The sequence below is a fragment of the Chelmon rostratus genome, chromosome 13, assembly GCF_017976325.1.
Source record: "Chelmon rostratus isolate fCheRos1 chromosome 13, fCheRos1.pri, whole genome shotgun sequence".
NCBI lineage: Eukaryota > Metazoa > Chordata > Actinopteri > Chaetodontiformes > Chaetodontidae > Chelmon > Chelmon rostratus.
The window spans coordinates 2,999,044-3,026,467 of record NC_055670.1 but is presented as its reverse complement, the minus strand read 5'-3'; the positions used below and the strand labels follow the sequence as shown (position 1 = coordinate 3,026,467).

Below are 27,424 nucleotides of genomic sequence, written 5' to 3'. Positions count from 1 at the left end.
TTTTAAAACAATCCGAAAAATAAATCTAAATCCTACTAGCTGGAACTAGCCGCCCCTCCTCCTGCCCTGCTGTCAGTCACACTGTTTAAACTCTACTCAGTGAGTTATTACTATGGGAACAAAGCACAAATAAAAAATTAGCATTGACCCAATATCGAATATCTACACCTATGTTCCACGCATATTGATACCTTTCATATATTGAGATGTGATTTGGTATAAAGTACGACCAATTTAAAGCTAACAGTATCATATTACAGGCCTCTGACTGGCCAGAAGCAGCAACCTGGTAAATGTACTGAGTGGAGGAGCAGACAAGCAAGTTTTCAAATTTCTCTGGAACAAAGTCAAACGAGTAATGAATGATAATTCTGAAGCAAAACAAAACAAATGTTTTAAAGACGCCCGGTGAACAGCAGTTTTTAGAGAGCTGCCTCAGTCTCATCAGTTTGTGGTTGGTGCGTTTACCTGTTTAACCTCGGCCTGTAGGTGACGTAGCTGCAGGCTCTGCTCCAGCCGCGTGTGCGTGTGTTGCGCATTGAGCTCCACCTCCTGCTGCTTCTCGTGGAGGAACTCCAACAGCTCCTGGACCTGAGAGGCCAAGTCCATGTCCTTCTCCCCCGTCAGCTCGATCCCTGCACACACACACACACACACACACACACACACAGCTGTGACTGTTGCATTCTACATGCATCCAACAACACATTGTCCTCTCAGTCAGTCAAGGATCAAGGAACGTTTGGCGATGTTGTGGATGATCTAACTCTAGTTCCCTGCAGCTCTGTATGGAGGGGACTCATTTCTCACATAGGTCCTTAAAATTACAAACTGTCACTTTTACATTACTTTTTATGCGTGGGTGTATTTAGCTTTGGTCAGAGCCAGACAGCTGTTTCCCCCCCATCTCCAGTCTTAATGCTAAGCTAGGCTGAACATGTCCCGACTCCAGCTGTGTTCTACATTAGTGATGTATATGGTCAAAGAGGGAGACTAATCATATTCCTTAAAATACTGAACTCTTCCTTGAATTTCACAAGTTGAACACAAAAAAAGTCTGTCGCATCAGCGAACAATTAATGCCCCAATTTCACCAGCAACTGGCACTGCTAGAGTGCAGTGTGTGGTGTGGGTGACAGAGATTTATCACTCCAGGGGGCAGAGTGACTAAAACAGCGACCTCCACATATACACAAACATACAGACACAGTAAGAGGATTGTGCCGGGCCGATTTTTTAACCTAATTCTCTCCCCTCAACGCGCTTTTCTTTGGGATCACCGTTCATGGTACTGCCTAAGCATCTTTCCTCCATTGTAGAGCGGGCAGCTGGAAATCCACATGTCAGCCTGCTCAGCCACATTCAAAGGGCACACGATCACATCTGAAGTGCAGTGTGAATGCAGAAATGTGACTGTAGTGTACATACAGCACGACTAAACCTTCCAAACACAGTTCATTGAAGGTATTAAAGTTAAAGCAGAAGTTCTCCTGACTCTTTCTCTACCTCTTCACTTCTTGGACACCTGTTTTCATTTTCTTCCTCACAGAGCAAAGGATGTGTGAGTTCTACCTGAAGCCTGGACCTCCATGATGTACTGGTGCAGGTCTTGACCCTGCTGCATCACTTCGTAGGTCATGTTGTTCATGGCTGCCTTCCTCTCTGCGTGTCTTTTCAGCCGTTGCTCCGCCAGGCCGATGTCCTCTCCGCTGCCAGAGGAGGCGCCACCTCCCCCGCTGCTACTGCCGCTGCTCCCGCCTGAGCGGCTGGTGTCATTCAACTGACGAGACAGGTCCTCGTTCCAGGCGTCCAACTCTGCTGTGACCTTTTTTTGGGAAACAAATAAAGACACATTATTTTCTTTGTCGCAGGACCAGAGGATAGCAACATGTTGGCCATCAGCTTCGGCTGTAGTCTTTGGTGTGGTTGATGCTGGATTCACACTACACAATATATATATTTTTTTTAATTGGTCAGTGTGTCAGATTAGGTGATTACACAGTCTTAAATCCTTGTCATAACTTAGCTGAGAGATATGGCAGACAACACATTGCTCCCCAGCCAATCATGGCTTGCACTATTTCACAATCTGCATGATGTCATCGGGAAGGAGGTGCTAGGCACTGACTTACAGGAACAAGAATGTAAACAAATATGAGGTCTGCAACAGTATGTATGATACTGGCTGTCTTGTGTTTGGAAAAGCCTTGAAAAGACAGAAAAAAACTAATTTCTCCTGTTTCACAGTTCCACCTCCAGCACCAACAACATCCGTCCTCTTTCACTTTCAGAGGCTGTGAAGTGTGCAGACGCAACGCTGGTTGTCGTCCACTATGATGCACTACACGGATAGAATGATCAATTATCACAACCGACACTCATTTTTCTTCCTGATGGCCCGTCTGTCGGGGTGGGCTATTATTGGGCTGATATCATGTAGTCTGCTAAACGTAAGACGATGAAAAGCTTCATCAGTCTGTCTTTGTCAGCGGCACTTCTTTGAGACTTAGGGCCCTCAGACAGAGAATAACAGGGACGTAGTGCAGAGGTCTGCTCCCAGTGAGCTGCGCTTCAAAAAGCAGCTAAATGTATCTGTCAGACTAAAGTCAAGTACCTGTCTAAGTACTGCATGTCCACTTTGATACTGGACAAACATGCACTCTGATCTCATACCTCTATCGTATACTGCTCAAATATGCGTAGCTGGAGAAAGATGTCCAGCTTGATTTTGCGTTCGTGGAACAGCTCTTCCATCTGGCCCTGGGCCTCGTCCAGCTGCTGGAGCACCCCCTGGATGTGTGCAATGGAACTGCAATGGGGCGTCTTACTGGTTGACATGGCTGCATCTCTGTGGAGAGAGAGACAGAGGGAGACATCACCATACCATACTGGCCTCAGACCACTTAGGCAACACTTAGTTCTGGAGGAATATGTTTTGAGGGGAAGAAGTACTCTAAATGAACAAAGTTGGTGTACATGCTGTACATTTTTAACATTGTTTTCATATCAAATTAAAATAAGTACAATGAAAATCAGGGCAAATAAAGTCTATGAAGCCTGTATGACATCACTTCAAACAAATAAGAGTAAGGGAAGGATAAACAGAGTAGCCAAGACAGGAGGAGAGATAAGAAAAAACTGTATTTATGCCAATATTTTAATTCATAATCTGTATGAATTTGACTTTTTAATGACTTCTTAAGTATGAATATCATTACCTTAGCTGCTGTACTTCTTCTTTTTCTATCTTTAATAAGATTATGAATATGAATATCATTACTCGAGCTTCCGCATTCATGTTCTCCCTCACAAACAACATCATGAATAATTACAAAAAATGTTGTTGTTACCTGAGCTGCTGTATTAATTCCTCTCCCTCTTTAATCACATTGAGCGTTGCCTCCAGTGTGGCCGTCTGCTGCTGCTGAAACTGCTGGATCAGAGTCTGAACCGAATCCACCGAGTCGCAGCACACGTCGTCCAATAGCTGCTTCTGCAGTTCCTCCATCCATGACCACAGCTGGACACACAGACAGATGCAGACAGAGAGACCAACAGACAGGTAAGTAGATGTGTGATCAATCCACCTCAACATCGGAAAATGCTGGCTACAGAAAATAATACTAACAACCACACGACAGGCTGCAGACCCGCTAAGTGTGATTAGATAAAACTGGCAGGTAGCAGCCGGATGTCTGACAGTGTCTTCCTTTAAGTGCTTGTGTGTGTTTGGGTGCCCCACCTCCTTCGTGTGTGTGTGGAAGGAGACAGACATGTCCAGCAGCAGCTTCCTGTGTTCGACTCGGCGGACGAAGTCCTGGATTCGCACTTCCAGGTGTCTGGCTGCCTTGTAGATCTCCTCGGGGTCGCACTCCCCAGTCTGAGCCAGCTGCTCGGCTGCCTCCAGCAGCTTGTCTGCATTAGTGTATGTGTTCTGAGAGAGAGGAGGGAACAACATCACACAACGTATACACAGTTTGTCTTATGCCAGGGCCAAGAGCACTTCTTCTGTTTCAGGTCATATTGCCAGTCGTCTCTCACACGGTGATAACACACTATAAAACAGAAAATATTAGACGGATCACGGTTTTTGTCACCTCTGCCTCCTCCTATTATTTCTATAGATCAGGACTATTTCATAAATTTCTTCCTTTTTTTGTTATGTTTCTTAATTTTTTCATCAAAACCATCATATTAGCTGTTACTTATCACTTACAATAATACTTTTTCAATTATGGCCTCTCATCCTCTGATGGTGTTTCTAACCTAATTTAAGCAGATTTACACCTAAATACCACTACTGAACAGGGATAACACACACACACACACACACACACACACACCGTCGGATCATGTAACATTAAAATATCAATTCCAGTTTCTGTAAATCGTATAAGGTTTACAGAATAAAACAGTATAAGGTTTCCTGTTTCCACCTCTGTCTTCCCCAAAAGGGGGCTAAATCCTGTCTGAGTGTTAAAGCTCTCCGCATTCATCAGGAGGACAAAATGGATTAGTGTCGGTCTATTCTGGTAAGTATGAGAGATTACGACTGGAATATTTCACTTCAGGAAATATATTACATCTGAGATATTTTGGGGGAGACTGGAGGTTGGGGGTGTGGTACGACAGTGAGGAAAAAAAGGTTGTGTTATGATCCCAATTATTCAAGAATATGAATTAGGGTATTTGGGCGAAAGCTTGCGGTCTGGGTATTTCACGTTAGAGGGATTAGTCAGAATATAAAGATTATAATTTACATGAGATTAGGACTCTTCACTGCATGACTGCTTTGGTTCAGGGGGAGGATTATAGAAGGGAGATGACACGAAAGCAGAATCATCCCTAAATATTGAAACCCAAACCTGACTTTTTAGGCAAAAAAAGAATGAATGAATGAACTGATGAATGACTGCATTTCCATCTTATCTCTAGAGATGCAGCAACAGCTATACTTTTTAAACTATGGCCATTTTAAGTAAGAAACTTTCATTCCTGCATTCAGACCCAAAGCAGTTTTAACCTGTGAATGTTTGTTTTTTTCCCCCAATCAGGCTCTACACCATGGCAAACATCCAAAACACCCTGTCATCACATAACAACATCCTCGAAACCACCTACAGCGACATTATGTAGAACACCAAGTGATGCCATAACAACGGACTTCAACCAAACGCAAGCAAACACGCAGATCAACCCAGCAACTGCCTATTAACCTACAATCCAAGCAGCGGCGAGCTAGCCGCCACATTACATTGTGTAAATGCCTAAGCAGTGACCTACAGAAGCCTGAGCTCAGCTTCACAAACCCGTTAGCAACACAACAACAAACACCTTGACTGCTCAGTTCTGATTACATTCTCCAAATGTGTTTTCCATTCTGTGGCTGTCTCGTCACCCTGTAATAAGCAGAGCGATGTTGGTTTCAATCTCTGGACCCCGCTGTCAACCTACCAGTGCTGGACTGGGTGAAGCAGTGCCAGCCATCGTGGAAGAAGCGAGAAGAAGTTGGAGAATGAAGGCTTCAGTGAGACTAAGTGACTTTCCGATGAGCTTTTCCACACTTCTTTTTGTTTGTACTATGTGAGAGACTGGCAATGTGGATTAACATACTTACACATTCATCTCTTGGCATGTGTCTTAAATGTGTGCTAAATTTATTCATGTTATGTATATTGCTAAGAGGAGCAAAACACCACTAAGTGCACTGAAAAGCTAATAAAAAAGGGAGACAAATAAGGAGAGTGAGAACGTCTGACCCAAATAACGCTGATCCACAGCAGGTTATGAAGGTTAATCCTAATCCAGAGTGTAAACATCAGTTTACTTTACCACACACTATTTATAGGATTAACACTGCCTGTTTTACAGGATTAACACTTTTCTGAAAATACACTGACCAAAGTAGAAAATTATTTATGAATTGTCGTGGATTCTGATTAGGACGTGTCTGACTGGTAAATGACTCCAATTAAATAGAGCTTTCCTAGTCTTAACGACACTCAAAGCTCTTTGACAACACGAGTCAGCACTCATCCATTTAGAAACACATGTTCCTGTTTCCATCACTTTGGGGACATTATATGGACTTGCACTCATTTCCTGGAGACTTAGTGAAACCAGAACCATTAACCCTAACCTCCTCACCCTAACCCCAACCTTAGCCTTAACCTGACCTAACCCTCACCTTAACCGAGGTCTTCACCCAAAAATGTAATGAGTCATATTATGGGGATATGCCCTTTGTCCCCATAAGGAAGGCAAGTCCCCCGATGTGACTGTGTAAACATTGTCCCCACAATGTGAGTCATACACACAAACGTTGTTATTATGGCCCATCTGCTTCAAATGCATATGAAATAATATTTCTGGAAACTCTTCTTTACGCAGCCTGACCGACAGTTTTGCTGTATAGTGCTGAACAGCAACTGTTTCCTGACTTTAGGGCTCCACTAAAACTCAAAGACACTGAGGGCTCTGGAACAACACTGCACACTGTTCAATGCTGGACTGAAGTTTCACTGCTGTTCTTTCTTAAATTTTCGATTTAATCAGTTTGTTATTTACTGTGGCAAATATTCAGCACAAAAGCCATACGTCTGATCACACTTTGAAACCTCTCCTGCGATCTTCAACATGCTTCTTCGTTTTGTTTTCATCTGTGACTTGATAGACTGCCGCAGTGAAATTCAGGAATGGATAACATCTTCAGCAGATCTTTCAGGAAAGGCTTGTGACCATAAATGGCGCTGCAGATGCATGTCTTCATGCTTCCTGCCACCACCAGGCATGGTGGTTTTGAAAATTTGGTATTAATCAAGACAGATTACTTACAGATGTTTGCAAGGGAAGCGAATAAGAATAAAAAACAAACTACTAACTTTTTCTATGCTGTTGTTCTGTGCTCTGATGCACTGCACCGGCCAACTCCTGAACGCAAGTTGTTCAGACGATGACAAATGTTTCATTTTGGGACAAACTGTATACAATTCAACTGAAAACATGACAGCATGAGAGGGTACAGGTGTAACTGTTTTACTGCTGAAGTATCATCATTGCATCATTGTGCCGTTTCATTCAGTGTTTTTGTTTGGGGAAGTGACACACTCAGACTCACCTGAGCCACATCTTCAAAGTCGTCATGTCTTTTCTGCAGGGCTCGGGCTCTGTGAAGGGATTTCCCAACACCAGTGTGTTTGCTGAGGAAGGCCTCGCCATGGTTTTCTATCCAGTCCATCACCTGGTTGAGAGAGAAATAATGATCAGCTTCACAGCGTCTCCCAGCACACGCTCAGGATGTCACCTGCAGGAGCTCCAGCTCCTGCCGCTGCACCCTTTTTTTCTCACAGTGTACAAAGAGATCAGCCGTGGAAAATGGCCTCAAACCTCATGAATTAAAAATGGAAAAGATGAAACCTTCATGATCTGCGTGGGAAATTTAGGTCACTGCAGCTGTGCAGACCAGGATGTTGAATATTCTGTACAGTTCGACTAGTCTAGGCATCATTGATCTGCTTGACGGACAACAACTCTTGCTTTGTTGTTGATCTGTTATGTTGTCTGTACTTTTGTAGGATATTATTTTTGAAATCTTCATCAGATTTTACTCACAGCTCTTAGTTCCGTGACTGTGTATGACAGTTTTATATGCTTTAGTGTTTCTGTCAGTGTTGACTTGAATAAAGGACACAGGTGATGCAGGTTGTTCTTTATTTTCACAATACAGAATTATCTATCTACTATTACTAGTGTGTTTAATGGAGATTTGATTGACCAATTCATTTTAGGCCAATTTACGGCCAATTGTGTGTATTGTACAGTTGGACTGTACATCTGCTCAGTACTTGGTATACGAGGATGATAGATAGAGCTGACTCTCTACTAAGTGAACAGGGCCTATGAATCTGCAGCATGTTGTCAAATATCCTGAACTAGGCTAAACTAAGCCATAAAACAAGCTTATAGCTTATCTTATCTTAGATTAGAGAACAGGATAATACCACTGTTGGAGTGGTTTACATAACTTCACAGCTCTGACACCTGCAAAACTATGATGGATTTACTGAATTTCAAATTATGATCCCTTACACTGCAGTTACTGAGCAATGTGTTACTGCCCAGCACTGGCCATGATACTAGAAACTGTTGGCTGTAGATTCATCACTATGAACAACATCTTTTACATTGTCACATTGGCATTGAATACATTGTTATTTGATTAGAACTCTTTTGTGTTATTACCTTGTCTCCATGACAAACTGTTGCATATGGCAAATGTATGAAAAACCACCTTAAAACTAATGCTTTTTTTTCTACTGGTGTGTCTTCATCACACATCATCATATAAACTATAATAAGACGTGAACACATATTTTGGTATTACCTCACTCCTACACTGTACCTAATGCCAGCAGACGGTAATAACTCCTGCTCCAACATACAATTTCGCCCAAGAACACATTAACACATCACCACGAGGCCGATTGTCGGGCCTTGAAGGAACAGCGTGTGTGGATGAGCAGTGTTGTAATTCATGACATCAGTGCAGTGCAGTCAGTCCAGCTGGAGCCACAGAGGGGTCAGAGAAAGGTCACAACATACACAAGCTGGAGCACGCTGACTGCAGCTGGACTATCTTTGTTTGAATGTGCAGCTAAAACTGCCAAATAAAACTACATACCTAATATGCTCCTCCAGCCTCTACTTCTGCATCTTTCTCTTCCTCTCAGGGGTCACATATATCCCGGAGCATAACAACTCTGGTTGGAATAGCTGTTTTCAGGGATTTATAGACGACTGGTATGAGCCGACTCTCTCACTTGCTCCTTTTCTCACTTTCGAGGAATGTCTCTCATCCTCTGTGTGTCTGTGTGTGTCTCTCTGGGGTCTCATAGAAACTGATGCATGACAAGTAGCCTACGGTTGGCAAAGCTTTGTTTTCAGTGAATTTATAACCTACTGATATAAGCTCTTATACACTCAGCTTTCCTCATGCTCTCTTTTAGTCTTCTAACCTCTCGTAAACACTCTCTCACACTCTCTCTTGGGTCACATATGAATGTTTGCATGGCACCCACACTTGGTGCATTCGTCATTGAATTTGTAGTTTGCCTGCTGCCCTATTTCTCTTTCTCCCCAGGAGCATTCATTTGAAAATGCAGTACATAGATGATGACTTCAGTTACAGTGGACCTGGCTAGGGAGGGGGCTCCAGACAAAGCTGGTGGAAAAATAGAGGCTTGCATCAGCATCAAACTCCGCCAGTTAAATTGTCAGTAACAGGAAGTGCTGTGTACTCCGTGATCTATGTTTAGTAGCATTCAAAGTATCGTTTGAATGAATTATTGAACATGGAAACAGAGAGCAGGTAAAAACCTAAAACAAATATAAAAGCAGACTCTCCCACTTTACAACTCTACACAACCACAAACATAATATGTAGGTTACCATGGTGAGAGCAGCAGTATGGAGTCAGGATTAAGACTCTACTACTCCAAGCACGACCAGTGCTACAAGTAGTTCCTGCGATTCAAAGGGGGTTTGAAGTCCCTCTACAGTGTGCAGAGTCTGTCTTTATATGCTAAAACAATGTATGATCAGTTTCTATGATACAATGTACTCTGAAATGAAAGAACCCAACAGTGTGTAAAATAGTTCAGTTAGCTTGACCTCCACCAGCTGCAGCATGCTGCTCACATAGCAATCCACTATTAGTGATCAGAGAATATAACATGATGCAGTGACTGAACACTGATGGGGGCATTCTTCTCCAGCAGGAGAGCATCTATGTTACTTTCAAATGCACATTTAGCTGTTAATGCTTTCGTATTTTGTAAGTAAGGTTTTGAATGCAGAACTTGTGGCAGACCCCATCACTTATACTGGTACTGATGCTGCTGCTGATATTCCTGCTACCGTACAGTTCCCACTGTCGTTCCTACTGTTGCTATCAATACTTCTACTACTGGCAGGAGTAATACTGTGACTGAAACTATTTCTACTACTGCTACTGCAGCTGCTACTTCTGCTGCACCTGTTGGTTACAGTCGATGAACAGTATTAGTCACAGTATTACTGCTACTCTGTCACTTCTCTAAGTACTAGTAGTACTACAAAAGGGTGAGTGTTCTCTCAAAGGAGAACATCTAAACTGGCTGACATATTGAAACAGAACTACTAATTCTGTCTGAATGATACGTTAGACCATCCATCTGCTCTACTTCTCTGGGCGGACACCAATCAATAGTTTAGCCCTTTTTAAGCTAAAATCACTACTGACCAAGAAAACTAACTGAGTCTGTGCATTCCAGCACATACATGGACAAAAATAAAAGCTGAAATTGACCATTACAGTGTCTGCATCAAATGTACTCAGTAGATGGAAACAACATTATATGACTTCATTCATAGATTTCTCTCATGTCCTTGTTTTACTAACTATTTTCAACACACTGTATAATGTATCTCATGTATCTGTTTTCAACAGGAGGCACAGACTGGACTGGAGCTGTAGGTGGTAAACAACAGGAGCTGCTTCTCTGCAGTTGGATGATATTGCCCGAGCTTAGCTGCTTTGCATCAGCAACACTCCATGTCCTTGTTATTGTGCTTTATGTTAAAAAAAGGAGTGCGCATGTGGACATGTGGAGATTCCAGGGGTTTCAGTAATGCCAGTGGTATTTGGTGATACCTCATTTCAAGTGCATTACTGTCCACCCACAATCACTTTAAAGAAAATAAAATAATAGAGACCTCCTCCTCCCCACTGATGACATTCACTCTGCTGGTTAAAAATACCCTTCATAAAATATAGCTGTGATATTAAATTTTGAGCCCCTGAATATCTCTAAAACCTCCAGGAATCTATGCTGACACCTTTCCAAAACCACAGTCTGCTCGTCTGAGAAATATGAGCGGAGCAGAGATCGGCTCCGAGCATTTCATCTCAGGAATTTGCACATTACACACTGTTTAGCCGGGACGAGAAGACAGAGGAGATGAATGAACGTGTTGTGGTGATCCTCATCTGTACTGCTCGGCAAAGTTTGTTACACACAGAGACACGCGTCACTGCTGTCTGCTCACTTGATTACACACTTACATACAAGATTACATGCTCCACTGTGGTTTGACAAACTGTTCTGACCTCATGGGTGTTCGAAACTCTTACGAAGCCCTTTCAGTAAACTCAAAACTGCCATAAAAACTTACAATGTTGTTTTTTCTCAGTTCGTTATATTTTACAAAACACAAAGTTTCCATCCAGTTGCAACAACATAGTCTCACTCCTCCGCTTTCTTTTGGATCTCTCTGTCGCCGTATGCTTTCTGCATGTGTGTTGTTTGTGTACCTGCTGGACATCTTGCTGGAACACACACAGCTGCAGTCTCTGGTGCAGTCGGACCTTTCGATGCTGCCAAATGTTCTCAAGACGTCGCTGATGGTGAAGAACCTCGTGAACCACGTCCAGGATGCAGTGAACCTGCAAAATAACAAGACAGTGATGTTTTGAAGTCATTTCATCATATTTTGTTAGTGACTGGCTAGCAGAAGATTCCAGATCCAGTAGAGGAACATAATGGTACTGACCGCTTTGGAGTAATTGGCAGTGGCTGTCAGCGATTCAGAGTTGCCGGGACTCAGAGGCCTCTGGAGGACGTCCAATAGGGCTTTACCATCCTGACTCACCTGGAAACAGAGACAGGTAGGCCATGGAGAGATTAGAAAGGGTGCACAGATAGACAGAAGAGGTAGACGAACACAGATTGAAGGGAAGACAGGAGAAGAGGCAGATGAAGAGTAAAACTGCTTCTCACAAACAAATTCAAATTGGAAACAGAGTTTTCTTTCATTTTCTTCTTCTTCTCTGCTCAGTTTCGCTCTTCTCTCTTTGTTCCCCTCCCTCTCCAAAACAAATATATGCTTTCTAAAAAAGCTTTTCACGTCTTACTGCTAATTGCTAAATTATAGATGGAAGCACACCACTGAAGCCTCTGCGTCACACACGAACGGTAACTCCTGTTTCCTCTCTGCAAGAAATGGGCCTGTCTGTCTTTTTATGCTGCCTCGTTTCTTTTATATCTTGTCTTAATGTCTTTATGACTTATGTAAAGCACTCTGAATTGCCTTGTTGTTGAGAGGTGCTATGCAGATAAATGTACCATACTCTGCCTGTGGTAAGTGTTTTTATCACTGAAGATCATTCAGAAGAAAATGACGATGTCAACTGTCAACATACTGTTAAAGTGAGTTATTTCAGCTGTTGTGGGCTGGTGGAAAACATCCTGCAGGTTCATGTGGTGTGCATCTTATGAAATACGGCGTATGTCTGATGACTAATCAACTAATTGTTTCAGCACTGCTGCTTTTATCTGAGAGGGAACCGTTCCAGAAGTTTTACTGGCTCCTGAGCCGGTAAACTGCAGAACTGGCACGGACATGAAACTAATTAAGAAGATTTATTTAATGAGATGCACAAAGGAAAGAGGATAAAAAAGTAGTTTTTTCATGGTTAGTTGTGAAGCTGATTCAACACCACGAACCAACTGCCTTCATCAGGATGAAGAACACAAACTGCATGAAGGAGTTTGTTGTTTTGAACTAGTGGCGAAATAAACGCTCTGCAGAGATTAAAGACGCTGTTTCTGTCACACTTGAAGCAGCCGGGCAAAGAGAAGCTTAAACACACACACACACACACACACACACACACACCTGGCAGACACACTTGCATCTGTCTTCATTCAAAGATGTATGTAATCACATTATTTCACAGAACAGGATGTTGTAGCTCATCTTTATCCATGTACATGACACAAGAGGAGCTTCTCCTTAGAGTTATTATTTTGTGTCACATGGTTTCTGGAAGCCTAAAACGAACTGTAACTGTAACACACTTTCACCTCATTAAATAAATGCATCAAGCCAAGAGGACGAGATAAAAACAATCCTCCCGGCTCGGGGCGTCACTTTTTGCAGCGCTCTCGCATGAAACAGCGCAGTCATAGCATGCCAAGCTGCTCGATCTCAGCCTCAGCCTCAGCCCAGCTTCATGTGTGTGCGTATATACGGACTTATCGCTTCACAGATAAGTATAAAGTCAGCTAACACTGCAACAGCCTGTCTGAAGATAAAACATCAGACTGCAGCAGAGCAAGGAATAGAGGGAGTGCTCCCAGGCCAGCTTTGGTGGAACACGGAGCTGATCTGGACGGTGCGGCAGCTGACCAACACCTCCCTGTCATCGCCGCCAGCATCACTGAGCTGCCAAAGAGCAGCACTAAAAGCACCCAAGGGAGAGACTCCCATCCTGAGAGGTACACTAATAGTATTTTTGAATGATTTCCAGCATACTATTCTTAAATATACTACCATCACAGCTATAAGTGTATGTTTCATAGTTTGCAACGAAGCGAGCAGTTTTCATGCTTTACAGTCTTTTCTAGAATGCTGTCATGGGGTTTTCAGCTAAAATGTGTTGTTCAGCAGTTCAGGGGACATTTAAAGTGTTTCATATAATCAGAAAATTGCTCTAACTGTCCTTCTTAACCACCACTATGAACCACACAGAGGGATGCACGTTTCAGCTCTCATACACTACACACAGAGACGTGGACACCGAGGCACACTGGGAAATGCACATCTATAATGGAGAACAGCGAACAAAGCAGTGTTTTTACAGAAAAGTGGTGCCACTAACTGACAGACACGGCTGTAGGCAGTTAACCGAAAGTTTGTTAGAAGTTAAGTGCTGGCTTCAGCCGTTGTGGCTTCACCACACAGGTTCTGGTGGCAGCACATGAGTGGATTTCAATCACGAGGACATGTGGTTAGGCATGCTGCCGCTTTACCTCTGTGTAAGCCTGGGTGACCTGCTCATACAGGCTCTGGTGGCGGTGGATGGCGAGCTCCAGCTCCTGCATCTCAGACGGTAACCCTCCCTCACTGCAGACTTTACACCAAGCCTCCACCTCCGAGAGGAACTGGATGCAACAGAAAGACACACACAGAAAGTCAGACAATTTGTGTCGTAAATTACCATAGAGGTTTTTCACATCACAGTCACTGATCTAACGAACAGTTCTGTCTATTTTTGATCTGCTTTCACCTTTTCACAAAGTCTCAACTGGACCTGGTTTTGGGCCAAAGGCTGGTGATGTTGCTTGGTCAGTCCATCACTGTGGTCTATAATAAGACACCTCAACAGCTACTGACCAGGCTGTCGTGATGTTTGCTGCGGATCCTCACCAGCCTTACGTGATGAATTGTTGATGAGTTTTTTATATAGACTGACATCTGTGACTTTGTGTGCATTGTGTGCATGCACATCTTCTGACATGTGAGAAGAGTTATTGTTCTATAGATAAGCTTCTGCCTGTCTATAGTGACTGTAGACACATGATGATGCTATGATTAGTTAAATAACAGCTTGAGTCCCTTGAAGAACATGGAATATCAATTTTCGGTCACAAGATTAAAAAAAAAAACCTGACACTCATTTTCTAACAGGGTTAATGTGGCTGCAAAGTGAAGACAGTCTTCACTTCTCTCTCTAACTCTCACTTTTCTAATGTTCCTCCTGTCTGTAGTAAGGCCAGTTTTCTTTCACTTGTCTCTCTTTCCCCATCTTGTGTTTCATCTTTCATCCTGACACTCTCTTGTTTCTCTGTTTTTCATTAGGCCCTTTCTCAGGCTCAGCCAATCCCTTCTCTGCCTCCACCACTCTCTCCCTCTCTTCTCTTGTCTTTCATCTCTTGCTCTCTCAAATGTACACTTGTAGCTAATGTCAAGGGCCCAGCAGGAATCAAACAAGTCCCATCTGTTGCCATGTCAACAGTCCAAGAATCAGCAGGGGAGCAGTTTGATCTATTAAATGTAATCAGACACTAAAAATGTCCCATTTACATTTTACATTCTGGACGCGTGTCTGCTTGCTGCAGAGAGAGTCCTAGATTAGATGGTTACCAGCTCAGCAACCGAGCAACAGCAGTCTCACAGTAAGTGGAACAGCTTTTCCTCTAATGGCAGAGAAGTGAAGGGGAAGTCCAAGTACATCAGGAAGGACTGCTGACTTTTTCCCACCCGATGCTAGCCGGGTACGCTGTCGGTTCAGAAGCCAAGCTCTGCTCAAAGACGCGATTTTTTTTCTTTTCTTGTGATCTCACCTGTTCAGCCTTCTGGTGAAAGACAGACGACATGGCGAGGATGGTGGAGCGCTCGTCGAGAGCAGCAGCGAAACTTTTCCAGTCCTGATCCAGCTGACCTGAGATCTGTTTTATTTGCGTGGAGGCGTAGTGGCCGGCCTCCGCCAGGCGGCTCGCCACTGACATGATTCTGTTGATGTTGACGTAGGCATTCTGTGAAGAAGAAAATAAAAAAGAACAAACCACAGTTGGTTACCAACCGGTTTCTCCTGTTGTCATCAGTATATTTCTAGATTGCATTTAGCATAAAAAACAGTGTCCAGACAGTAAAAAATGCAGAAATAATGTTGGTAGCTAGCGGTTTCTATAAAACTTGGTCCAAAATGACTTAAATGTGTAAAAATAGCTAAATGATATCAGACTGTTCTGTGCAAAACTTAATTGAGAATGAAATGAATTCTACTTTAGGAGATGTAGATTTAATGCCTTGGTTTGTGTGTTTCCTCCAATGTACTGCTGTTTTAGCTCTATTTGAAAGATTTCTTCTCACCGACTTTTAAAGCAGCTGTAACAGATAAACTAAAGCAACCTAAGCTAATGTATAGTAACTGCATTGCTGTATTCGGAGAGCAGTTAACACTTCAGCCAGATAAACAGGTTAACTAGTGCACAGCGGTGTGTTCATGCTGGTGGCCTCTTCCTGTCTCTGCCGTCATGCACAGAGATGTACAGTGGTGTAATAGGAGAATGATGGTGCCGATGACGTTTGCTACCATGGAGTTCATGGCGAAGTGGTTGTGTTGGGTCTGCAGCTCCACAGCATGTTGGTAACTTCGGCCAATCTCTGTGTGACTCTGCAGGAACACTTCCTTGTTGTGGCTGATCCAGTCAAACATCTGCACACACACCGCACAGCAACTTTAACAACATTGCAAATTAGGTCACACGTTCATTTTGTTGTGTTACTGCCAGCACAAAAAGCCTCGAATTGGAACTGAAAGTTGCAACAGAAACAAAGAGGCCATCTGCAATAAGAGGACATACACTGCAGCTTTGTGATTGAAGGCTCTAGATAAGCTAGTGTTTCCAGGATCAAGGATGAACTTTGACTCATGTAATGAAATGTGTGAAGCATTCTCAAGCAGCTGCTGTGACTAATCTTACGTGTCTACAATAAAGATGGTGAGTAAAACATTACCATAACTGAGAGAAACTGCGGCCAAAATGACATAAACAAGGCCCAGGCTACAAACAACAAGCGAATATTCCTTTGAAAACATGACAAATAATTTTCCCTTCTTGGCTTCATTCTTATCTGTTAATCCTTGAAGGAGGCCAGGGCAACCTTCAAGGTTGCTTCTCCCTCTGAATCAATCTTTGCGGACAGATGGAGGCTGCTTGTGGTGCAGAGTGGTTACCATGGTTACCACATCATCATCCACACAGTCATTTCTCTAGCTGCGATTTCCACGGAACGGACACCTCGTCAGGTCTGACCGTTTCCCCGGCTCAACTGCCAGCGCTGAGTGTTTCCCACAGTGTAAACTCGTCCACCCACTCCCACAGTTCCTCAGCACGACAACACTGATGTGGACAACACTGTTTTATTTTTTTCTCTCTGTTTGCTTTACAGTAAATATTTACTGCTCCTGCATGTGGATTCCTGCGTGGAACAACACACCAAGTCCGCTGTATCCCATCAACACCACGTAGGATGCTTCCACACACACACAACCCTGCTGGCATGAGGCAGGGCCACAGGTTCACATGGTTTAGCCATCCTGGGGAACCATTGCTTTTGCATCTGCTCATTTTTAAAACTTTAAGCTTTGTCACCCGGATATACTGGTATATAGTTATTAGGTTTGCAGGTATCAACAATCCCAGAAAACAATAATATATGTAGATATTTTCTATTGTGTTCAAATGTTAGATTTTTGCAGAATTTCTTTTAGCTATTTAGTGGTGTTTATAAAATAAAAGCATTTCAGAGGTTACGGTTACCTGTATTATACCTTGACCATCCACCCTAATGTCACATTATGTATAACTGACCCCTTCACAGCAGAGAGCTTGATCTTTCTATATATAGTGTTCTGGAATGAAACTGAAACAGTTTTGCATGTGGTCTTTAACAGGCTGGTATGTTAATGATGAATGGAGTCCAAGCATTCACTCACAACCACAGCTAATCACTTAGCTCGGGTATGTGAAGCCATGCTGGCTGATTTTCCACTGGATTAAATGCTAAACATGTTCATCTGTTTAGATAAACAGTGCTGGCTAATTCATTTACACCACAAAAAGGTTCCCGAAGAAATCAACAGTGACCCACATGTGGGCCAAACTGAACAGAGGTTTGAATCCTGGATGGAGGTGAAGACGAACGCAGGGGGAAATACTGGATGTGCAATCATGTTATTTTAACGAAAGAAAGCTGACAATACTTTTGTTGATAAACTATGTTCTCAACCATTTATAGTCTCTGAGTCTATGTTTAGGTTCCATCTTGGGATCGTACTGTGTGTCTGAGTAACGCAGGAAAACAAAAACAAGATCACTGAGGCTCGTGTGTGAGTGTGAGTTTGACTGCCTTTTATGGCACGTATGTTCCATCTTTGTATCACACACAATCCACTCCTCTGATCAACTTCTTGTTTTATCACAACTCATGCTGCCAACACAATATGCAGCAAGTTTAATGCACATGCAATGCTGCATTTCTTATGTGTGACGCAGCCCCGCTGATAATTTCTGCTCATTTAGCGACACCCGGCTCAGGTATGACTCACCTTCTCTGCGTCCTGTTCAAAGAGTCGGAGCTGGAAGCACTGGTCCAGCTTCAGCTTCCTGACATGCCACATCTGGTGGAGATGCTGCCTCGTGGAGTGGAGCTTATCCAGCAGACTGGCCACCTGGCAAAACGCAAGAATTGGACTATTGACTGTTTTTATTTTCTTTAAAAATCAATGACATGTGTGTGTTTCTGGTTTTTAAAGCTCTCAGCTACTCGTTACATTTCATCATGTCTACTCTCATATCCCAGACAGTGCTGCTGCAGGTCTTTCAACTGCACCGGTGGGTTGTATAATAAAACATATCTCTAAATTGTCCAGATGTGACAGGATCTTTGTTTTATATTGCATTCTACCCTGTTTGCACTTATCATACTGCTTAATTTATCTGTCTTTATTTGGTTATTTTTGTTTACATTACAAAGCACTCTGAGACTGATAAATGAGATTCAAATGAAAAAAAACCATTTAAGGTTAAGGAATTTAAGGTATTTATCTTTTAGTCCTCACATTAAATATTAATACAACTGCAAATGTTTATAATGAACATTGTATGTGTTTTATGCAAAAAAAACCTGAACAATGAGTTCTTTCACAACTTTTGTGGATTTGTTGGGAGCATCATTTGGTGAAATCATCGAGATTCACTTCATAATTGGGAAAATGTCATTTGGTGTACATACAAATGTTTGGTGTTTACTGCCAGATTTCCTAGTGACAGTTCATCTCAGTCATTGTTGTTAATATTCCAGAAGTCAAATAGGGTTTGCATGCGTTAGAGTACATGTGTGAATGGAAACAGTCAGTTCCTCAAACGCAGGATAACAAAGGTTTTTATGGAAGATAAATGGCGACTATAGTTAGTACTGTTTTAGTGCTTTATTCTTAACTCTATATTCCTCTGCACAGGAAGATAACACTTGCTATCTAGCAAGTATTTTCCTAGTGGTTGTTTACATCATGTGGACAGACTAAGTTGAGCTTATGTCACTTCACAACCTCTTTTCCCTTTTTTCCTTGCCCTTTATGGTGCTTGGGGGAGAGCACCGAGCTTGAAACATGCTGCCTCCCTATCTGCCTGTTCTGGCACAGCGACTGTGATGTCTGTCATTTGTTGTGAGTGTGATTTTGTTTGTGTATGTGCATCAGAGAGCAACAATAAACCATTTTGTTTTTTACAGTCAAGAAGCTTTCAGTCGTCTCTGCATTGTTTCTCTCTGGGCCCATTTAAAGGCTGTGGTGGCCCATCAGCTGTCTATATTCCCAGCTGGAGTGAACTTCCCTTGGATGGGTGACTTACTTTGGGTACCAAGCTCTGGAAGTCAGCTGAGCCTGAGATGCAGTTCCTCCCTGAAAAACCATCACTAGATCGTATACACTGCAGCAACCTCTGGCCTTCCCGATCCAACTCCTCAACCGGAGCCCTCAGCACCTACAGGAGAGGAGGACAGTACAAGAAATTGCTTAAGCAGCTTAACATGACGTCTGTCAGGTTGTCTGTGATGGCAAAAGGTCTGCTAGTTGTTAATTTCTCGAGATGTTTGTGCCGTTTGTTTCAGACTGTCATGATAGGAGCTCTCCTACCTTTTTCTTCAGCTGCGTGTGCTCCTCTATCAACCGACGAGATCCTTCCACATCCGCAGGAAACTCCTTTTTGGAAAGAAGTTCCTGCAACACACAGTACAGCCTTCTCATTTAAGGGTGGTTCCTTTAATCCTCTTGAACCAATCCAATCATCAATCCATCTTTCCCTTGATTGACCATTCATTCACTCATTTGCCCATCTGTCCATGTCCCACCTGCAGATCCTCCAGCCTGGACAATAGGTGAACGGCGTTGGACATGAACTCCTCCAGAGAGACTCTCAGGTCCATCCACTCCTCATGATTGTAATCCAGTGAGCCTTCGAAGTCGTCCGTCAGTTGGGAGGGATCCACCAGTTTGGCCAGACCTTCAACTGACACCATGCTGGTCTGGTAACAGAGAGACAAACAAACAGAAATTCAAGGGAAATATCAAAATGCATGTTTTTAGCAGTGACGGGTCATCCATCCAGGTTGGTGCCATATGTTCCAGTGACAGACACCAAACAAATCTGACATAGACAGTCAGAAAACAAATACAAATATATACCATCTGTACAGCAGTATGGTAGAATCTAGAAACTGGAAAGGTTTAGTAAATTTTAATAAAAAAACAAAAACGCTTCATTTTGTTGGCAAGCATACTTCTTATCTTAATGATGATTACCTTGCTGCCATTTTCAGGCCTTCAGAAATTTCATTTGACATCGGAAGTCAGAACATTTCAGACTTATGAGTCAATTTGGAATTGTAAATATGCATTTATAAAAAATAACATGGGACCAAAGCAGTGGACTGGTAATCTACATTTAGGTTAAAGAAAGTAGTCTGTTATAACTTGTTCTGTGTGACTGCAAAAGGTTTGTGCTCCCTCTGTGTTTACCAGCATGGCCCTTTAGCAAAGGAGCAAAGAGAGCTTGAGCTCTGTTGTCCAACATCTTTAATGCTTCAGCTGAAGACGCTACCACTGTGGAGTCTTCAGTCACTCAAAATATCTTTGAAACAAACCGTTTCAGCTGCTGCACTAAACTATTAGCTAATCCGAATCAGACAGTTTCAGCTGATAAAGTGACGCTTCAGGTATCACAACAGGCCGAACGTTGTAAACCATTAGATGAACCAAACAGTTTGAACCTGAACCAATGAAGCATATAAATGATCCTGCCCATTCAAATGAACGCATGAATGCAATGAATGTTAGCTAACGGGAGCCAAACTGCTTCACCTGCTAAACTGAAAAATTAGGTATCTTGAATTTAACAGTTTTACCTTGAAAAGTGAATCATTAGCTAATGTAAACCCAGCAGTTTTAATAATTATACTGAACCCTTAACTAACCTCAACCAAACAAAATGAACTTTGCCTTCGGTAACGTGAGCTAGCATGCTAACCTGACCAAAACAGAGTTAGCTTAGAAAAAGAACTGTCACCTGAACAAGTTTTACGGATGTGACACAAAACAACAAAACCTATAAGCAAGCAATCTTTGCGTGTTTCCTATAAGACACAAAAAATGACCACTAATATGTATAAAATCAGAAAATAATGTTTCAATAATTTTTTGCTGCTTGCTAAACTTCAGTTCAACAGGTGAAATGATTACGTTCACATCCTGCTTCAGCACACAGTCATTTCAACCTGCAGAATATATTATTGCTGTAAAAAAACAAAACAAAACAAGGAATGTGAACTGAGAAAACAAGGAAGCCCGCTGACCTCAAAGGAGAACTTCGCACTGCCGAAGTTTGTCTTCTGCTTCTGCCAGAAGTTGTCTGGTTTGATGATGAGCGCCACGCAGATCTCAGCTGGGAAAAACTCCTGGAGCGTCTTCAGCAGAGGCTTGATCAGCTCCCACTTTGAGCCCCGCATGTCGATGATGACGGTGAAACCGCGCTTACATACATCCTCACTGACAGGAGACACAGAGTCCACGGCAGGGACGTAACGTTAGAAGATGACAGACAGAAGAGAAAGAAAGGCACCACAGAGGAAGACAATGGAAGAACTTGGAAAGCTTACACAGAGAGAGGTAGGGAACTTAGGGAACAACTGTCAAATGTCTTTCCACATATATTACAACAGGATCATCAGTTAATAATCAATAACAAATATGCCTGCCCGGTCTCAGCTGCAGGTTCCTCATCAGTCGGTCACAGACATTCTGAACACAGGTGTGTTCAGAGCCCCACACACACCCGCATGCAGCCTCCATTAACATAAACTCAACAAAAGCACATCCATTAATCTGCCTCCGGGAAGCACAAGTGCCACTCGTCACCATGGAAACAGCAGCTCAATTAGCAGGAGGAATCAGAGCAGGGCTGATTGGGATCAAACGATAACGCGTATTTGGGGCTAGTTTTGTGTTGTAGCCAGTCAGGTGAATTGCAGCTGCAAGCACAGACTAGATCGAAAACTCCCCCCGTTGTTACATTCAAGGACACTCTGTCATCTGATAATTTGATAATTTTGCTCATGAAAAGCTTTCTTTTTATTTACAAATGTCAATGATTTATTAGGCTTGTTTAAAATTTTCAGTGGCAGCTTATCAATGCTGTGCTTTAAGGCAGATGGATATCGATATTTTATGTCAGAACATCTTTGAATTAACCACCAGGGAGTTTTAACAAAGGTTCCTGCTTACAGCTGCACGGTACCATGAACATAATCTGTTAATAAAACAAATAAACGTTCACTGTGATTAGATTATTGGCAGTATTATCTATGCTATGCTTGTAAATTGGTTTGCATTGCTAAAATATTCAATGAGTCGATGACAGAAGAAGGTAGGAAACCCAAAACCTGATGACATGCTTGTCATGAGTATTGTCAGATATAGAGTAGTAAATAGGAAATAGTGGTAAGAGATAGTGTCCTGTTGTTTAGCCACACTTCTTTCTTTTTCACTTTCTTCTGCTGGCTGGGATGCAACAAAGTGCTGCAAATGATCTGAGTATCATCACCATCATCATCGTCATCATCATAAAGTCCTTTTCGTGCTACTCAACAAATCGACAAAAATAGATTTTAACAATGAACCCAAAATGTTCCAAATCTTTTATTCCATTTTTTTTTTACAAGGGATGTTCACGGAGAGTCACGGGGACTGGCCTCCTACTGATTACTGATCAGTTTTCTCTTGACCAGCTCATTCCTTGTAACATCCTCAGGCCGTAAAGAGGGCCAGCAGGAATAGATGGACTTGAAGTGAAGTGTGACAGACTTGCTGCTGTTTTCTGCAAACACTGCAGCTTTGATGCTGATGCAAATCAAGCGCTGCTCTCAGTCTGCTGCTGCGATGCGGGAGAAAGGAGTGTTTGACTCCACAGTGTGAGCAGCACTGAAACACTCCACATGCACTTCACCCTCCACTTCTGCCTTCTAATATCTGCCACATGTCAGTCCAGTTCACCAGACTCTATTGTCCTGAAGCACAGATCTGAATGCTGCTTGTATGTGTGTGTGTGTGTGTGTGTGTGTGCACATAAATCTGTTTACACAGTCTCATTGTGGGGACTCACCTTCCTTATGGGGACAACATTAATTTTTCAGATGAAGACTTGGGTTAAGGTTAGGGTGAGGGTTAGGGTTAGGGTTAGGCAAGTTGTGGTGTGTGTGTGTGTGCGTGTATGTGTGTGTGTGTGTGTGTGTGTGTGTACCTGGGAACAGTAGACAGGTAGGTTACCAGCCTCCTCAGGTCCTCCTGTTTTATTCTGTCGTGGTTGCTCCTAGCAGGAAATGTCAAGATTGGTCCTCCTCTTTTATCCCGCCCACCTGTGCATGCGCACATACAGACAATAAGCTTGATGTTTCATGATGGGCCATACTGTGGGCAGTGTTTCAAAGGCATTCCTTCTTTTATTGTCAAATCCATAGGCACCAAAAGACTTTATCCTGCTACAAGTATTGTCCCTGTAGCCAAAGCCTGAGGTGGCTGATGACGCTACGCCATAAAGCTCCACAGGCATGAGGAGACGGTGACAGAAACATTTGATGACATATTCCTTCATTACTGTGAATCAAGAAATAGCAGCAACATTAAAGTAGGAGCAGTTTTTGAGGATACCCCTTTCATACCTCATACCTCATTACCTGTTACCATTTAACCTGTTTACCTGTGGAATGTTCCAAACAGGTGTTTTTGAAGTGTTTCACAACGTCAACTCAATGAAGTCGATGAGGTCAAACATGAAATTTATCGTCTTTGTACTGTTTTCAGTTGCATATATGTCAAAAAATGAGCAAATTATCACAATCTGTTTTACACAGAGTCACAACTTTTTTTGGAATCAGATTTGTAGCAGGAGCTACCGACAGTACCGACAAGAGCAGCAGTGGAAGTAGCAGCAGCAGGAGTAATAGTTGTAGGTGTAGCACTTGTAGCAGTACTAGTAGTCGCAGTAGCAGCGGTGGTAGTGGGAGCAGAAGGACTAGCAGCTTGTAGAAGTTACAGAGGGAGCAGCAGAGCATGTAGTGGTTATGGCAGAACTGTGATCAGCTGCAGCTGCACTGCTGCTGCAGCTTTGCCACATAAAGTTCCAGAATAAAGATTATCTTTTGTAAAATGTTAATGATACAATTCAAGTATAAGCCTCAACAAAAACACGTAACATGTACATTATTTTTTGCAATGAACTACATGCCATGAACACACGACATGACTCCAAAAAAAACAAAAACGACTACATACAACTCACCAGATCAACGAAGTAACCATTACAAAACCTCAGACGTTACTCTGCACTATAACCGCTGTCACTCCATTCATTCATCGAGTAGATCACGTCAGTGTTAATCTGCACATTACTTTACACTAACAGCTTTAATATCTCTGTATCTGTAACATAAGTCCCATCACAGCTCCATGAGCCAGTAAACACACGTTCCAACGGCTCCGAAAGCCATCCGGAATACTCACTCTCCCTCCCTCTCTGTGATAAACGATGTGTATAGAGATGTTTTGGTTAGATTAATGTAAGAAACACAAACCGCACTGTTTATAAAACTGCTACTCAGACATGGAAAATCGGTTCGTGTTTGAGTGTGTGTGTGTGTGTGTGTGTGTGTGTGTGTGTGTGTGTGTGTGCGTGTGGGTGTGCGTGTGGGTGTGTGTGTGATTTGGGAGGGGAGTACGCTGCTGTAATCTAAGGAGGAATCTTGATGACAGATCGTTGTTGGCACTCTGTGTTTTACATGCTCTCTCTCTCTCTCTCTCTCTCTCTCTCTCTCTCTCTCTCTCCCTGTCTCACTTTCTTTCTCTAGGTCTCTCTCCCATTCTCTGTGAACATGTTTTACAAATGGTTTACTATCAAACCCCTTACAGTGCAAGTTTATCACCACATAGCATGGGTCGACATGGGTTTACTCAGTTTCTGGTGGCCAGGCATGACCAGATCCTGGACCTGAGTAGGACTGTGTCCAAATTTACATTCAGTCTAAGCAGGTCTGAGTAGGTCACTGCGGCATGGCTATGGGTCTTGGGTCTGTGTTTCACTATGTGTAATAAGTGAGTGGATCACATGGTGCGTCCTGGTCATCAGCGTGGGGTGGATTTAGTCAGTTTCCCACCGTTCTGACTGTTCTCTTGTCTAAAATTAATTGAAGCACATTGGATTAATGTATGTTGTCGCTGGCTCTGTTTCAGATTTGGTCCAAAATTTTGAGAGTGATGCAAATTATTTCAAAATAAAAGCACAAAAACACGGTAGCATACACTGTTAGGTGTCCTTCTGTTTGTGAGCTGTGCTTGTGTTGTTCTCACAGCAGCTGTTGTAGTGGGAGAAAATCCTGACTTTCAATATCTTCGGTGACTTTCAATTTCTTGGTCAATTTAAGAGGTCATGTGATGCTACATCTTGTTTGTACAGTCAGAGTCAGAGTCAGAATCTTTCACACGGCTGAGTGTGTGTGCGTGTGATGACCTATATGGCCTGTGGAGTGAAACTGTTCATGCGTCTGCTTTCTCTGCTTGTTTTGGCACACAGTGACCTGCAGCGCCTGCCAGAGAGGAGAAGTTCACATAAGTCATGTTCAGGGTGTGAAGGGCCCGTGATGGCTTTCCCTGCCAGCTTCCTGTCTCAGGAGGTGTGCAAGTCCTGGTCCACACCAGTGATCTTTTCTGCAGCCCAGCAGGTTTTCTAATGGCCGACACAGTGTTATTGAGCATGTTGGGGCTCCTCCTGAAATCAGCTGTCATGTGCACTGGAGGGCCAGCTGTTCTGTATGTAGGCTTGTCACTGTCTTGGATCAGGTTGTGCACCCTGAGGAAGTCTGACAGAGCGGCCCCCAGACGAGCAGGGGAGGTCTGAGAGGCATACGCACCTTGTCAAACCTGAGACTACTGTAACACCACTGATAAACCTGGAATATCTCAGCCGTCTGTCAGGAAGACTAATCAAACCAACATGTAATGTGATGCGTCACTGAAGCTCCTTTCATTTATCCATCCATCTATCTATCAATTATTTGTCAACCAATCACTGTAGATATTGTGAGAAGGCCCTCCTTCTCTAACTTTAGGGGTTTTCTCAGCTCTTGACTGAAGGTATCTCTCAGCAGCTGTAAAGAGGAAACTCTGAGTGTTATTATCTACTTCATTCAGGAGGATTCTCGTGGTACAGCTGTCTATACGAGCTTGGATTCCCGTCTCACGCTGAAGGTTTGGTGATTGAAGCACAACACTGACTGACGCTCACCTGACACGAAGGCAACTTTCTCCTTTAACACAGGAAGAACTTCCGACGCCTTGATGCCTTCAGTCCTCAGCGACCCTGGAGAGAGACAGAGAGAGGGAGAGGCGGCGAGTCAGTGGAGCTTTCGCTATTAATCCCATTATCAGATCAACATTCCTGTGAGAGAGGACACACACACACACACACACATCTTGTTTTTACAGATTTTTTTAGTTTAAATCTAAATTATCAAGAGTCTCTTGTCCTTTGTCTTTAATATCCTGTAACATTGTCCTTCGCCTCAGCGTTTTACACCTTTGTAATTAATTTTATGACAGTTTCGTGGAAGCAGCAGCAGTATTTTTCCAGTCACTCGTCAGAATCATGTGTGGAAGGTACACAGTGAAATAAGAGCAAAATCACGTCAACTTCATTCTTCCATCCTTTGTAATCCCTTCATATCTTTATGATTTCATTTCCCGGCTCTTGTTCTCTTTCTTTCCCTCTCAGTTCATCTGGTCATCCGTCTGTCATGTTATGAAATCTCTCTCTCTCTCTCATTTTTATTAGTGCTCTCTCTACACCCCTCATCTCTCTCTCTCTCTCTCTCTCTCGCTCTCAGCAGAAAACGAGCTCAAATGTCCACGTCCTGCTGTGTGTGTGTGTGTGTGTGTGTGTGTGTGTGTGTTTGTGTGTGTGTGCATGTGACACACTGTCCTGGCTGCAACACACACACACACACACACACACACACACACACACACACACACACACACACACATGCACATGCACATACACATTCCAAGAACATTCCACAGTTAGAACGCTAAGTCGGCAAAATCTATCTCAGGACACAAAAACAGAGAGAGAGAAAGAGAGAGAGACACCAGATTTGACTGGTTTTAAAGTCAGCTCCATGTTTTAAAGGCCTGGCATCAACACAAACCTGTTTTATATTCATTAAACATAAAGGCATAAAGTTTCAATCTTTAAATCCATCATTTCCACTTTGGTAGAGTTTAGAAACACACAAATTTGTTGATTTTGGGCCAATTTTTCTATCCTGAATATGTCGTGATGCATTTCAAATGTATCCTGGGTTACTTAACCCAAGGGAACAGCCTTTAACCAACGTGTGACTGAGGCACTGCGATCACATCTCTGGGCCACATTCAGAGGTCGTTCGACCAATCAGAGCTGTCCACAGTTCAGCAACTGAGAATGTCGTCACG

The 27,424-nt window shown here is 42.9% G+C and overlaps 1 protein-coding gene across 1 annotated transcript in view; it reads right to left on the bottom strand.

Moving 5' to 3' along the window:
• kalrna (kalirin RhoGEF kinase a) overlaps nt 1–27,424 on the bottom strand; it is a 124,552-nt gene that overhangs the window by 62,419 nt on the left and 34,709 nt on the right. Inside the window, exons 2-19 of the mRNA XM_041951472.1 lie at nt 26,217–26,291; nt 23,181–23,295; nt 21,238–21,430; nt 19,738–19,911; nt 19,523–19,606; nt 19,239–19,370; nt 17,936–18,058; nt 15,917–16,039; nt 15,165–15,356; nt 13,851–13,982; nt 11,590–11,688; nt 11,351–11,482; nt 7,118–7,240; nt 3,743–3,934; nt 3,351–3,520; nt 2,674–2,848; nt 1,573–1,825; nt 469–635 (exon numbers count right to left, since the gene is read on the bottom strand). Coding sequence (XP_041807406.1) covers nt 469–635; nt 1,573–1,825; nt 2,674–2,848; nt 3,351–3,520; nt 3,743–3,934; nt 7,118–7,240; nt 11,351–11,482; nt 11,590–11,688; nt 13,851–13,982; nt 15,165–15,356; nt 15,917–16,039; nt 17,936–18,058; nt 19,239–19,370; nt 19,523–19,606; nt 19,738–19,911; nt 21,238–21,430; nt 23,181–23,295; nt 26,217–26,291 — 2,654 coding nt within the window. The remainder of the gene's footprint in view (nt 1–468; nt 636–1,572; nt 1,826–2,673; nt 2,849–3,350; nt 3,521–3,742; nt 3,935–7,117; nt 7,241–11,350; nt 11,483–11,589; nt 11,689–13,850; nt 13,983–15,164; nt 15,357–15,916; nt 16,040–17,935; nt 18,059–19,238; nt 19,371–19,522; nt 19,607–19,737; nt 19,912–21,237; nt 21,431–23,180; nt 23,296–26,216; nt 26,292–27,424) is intronic.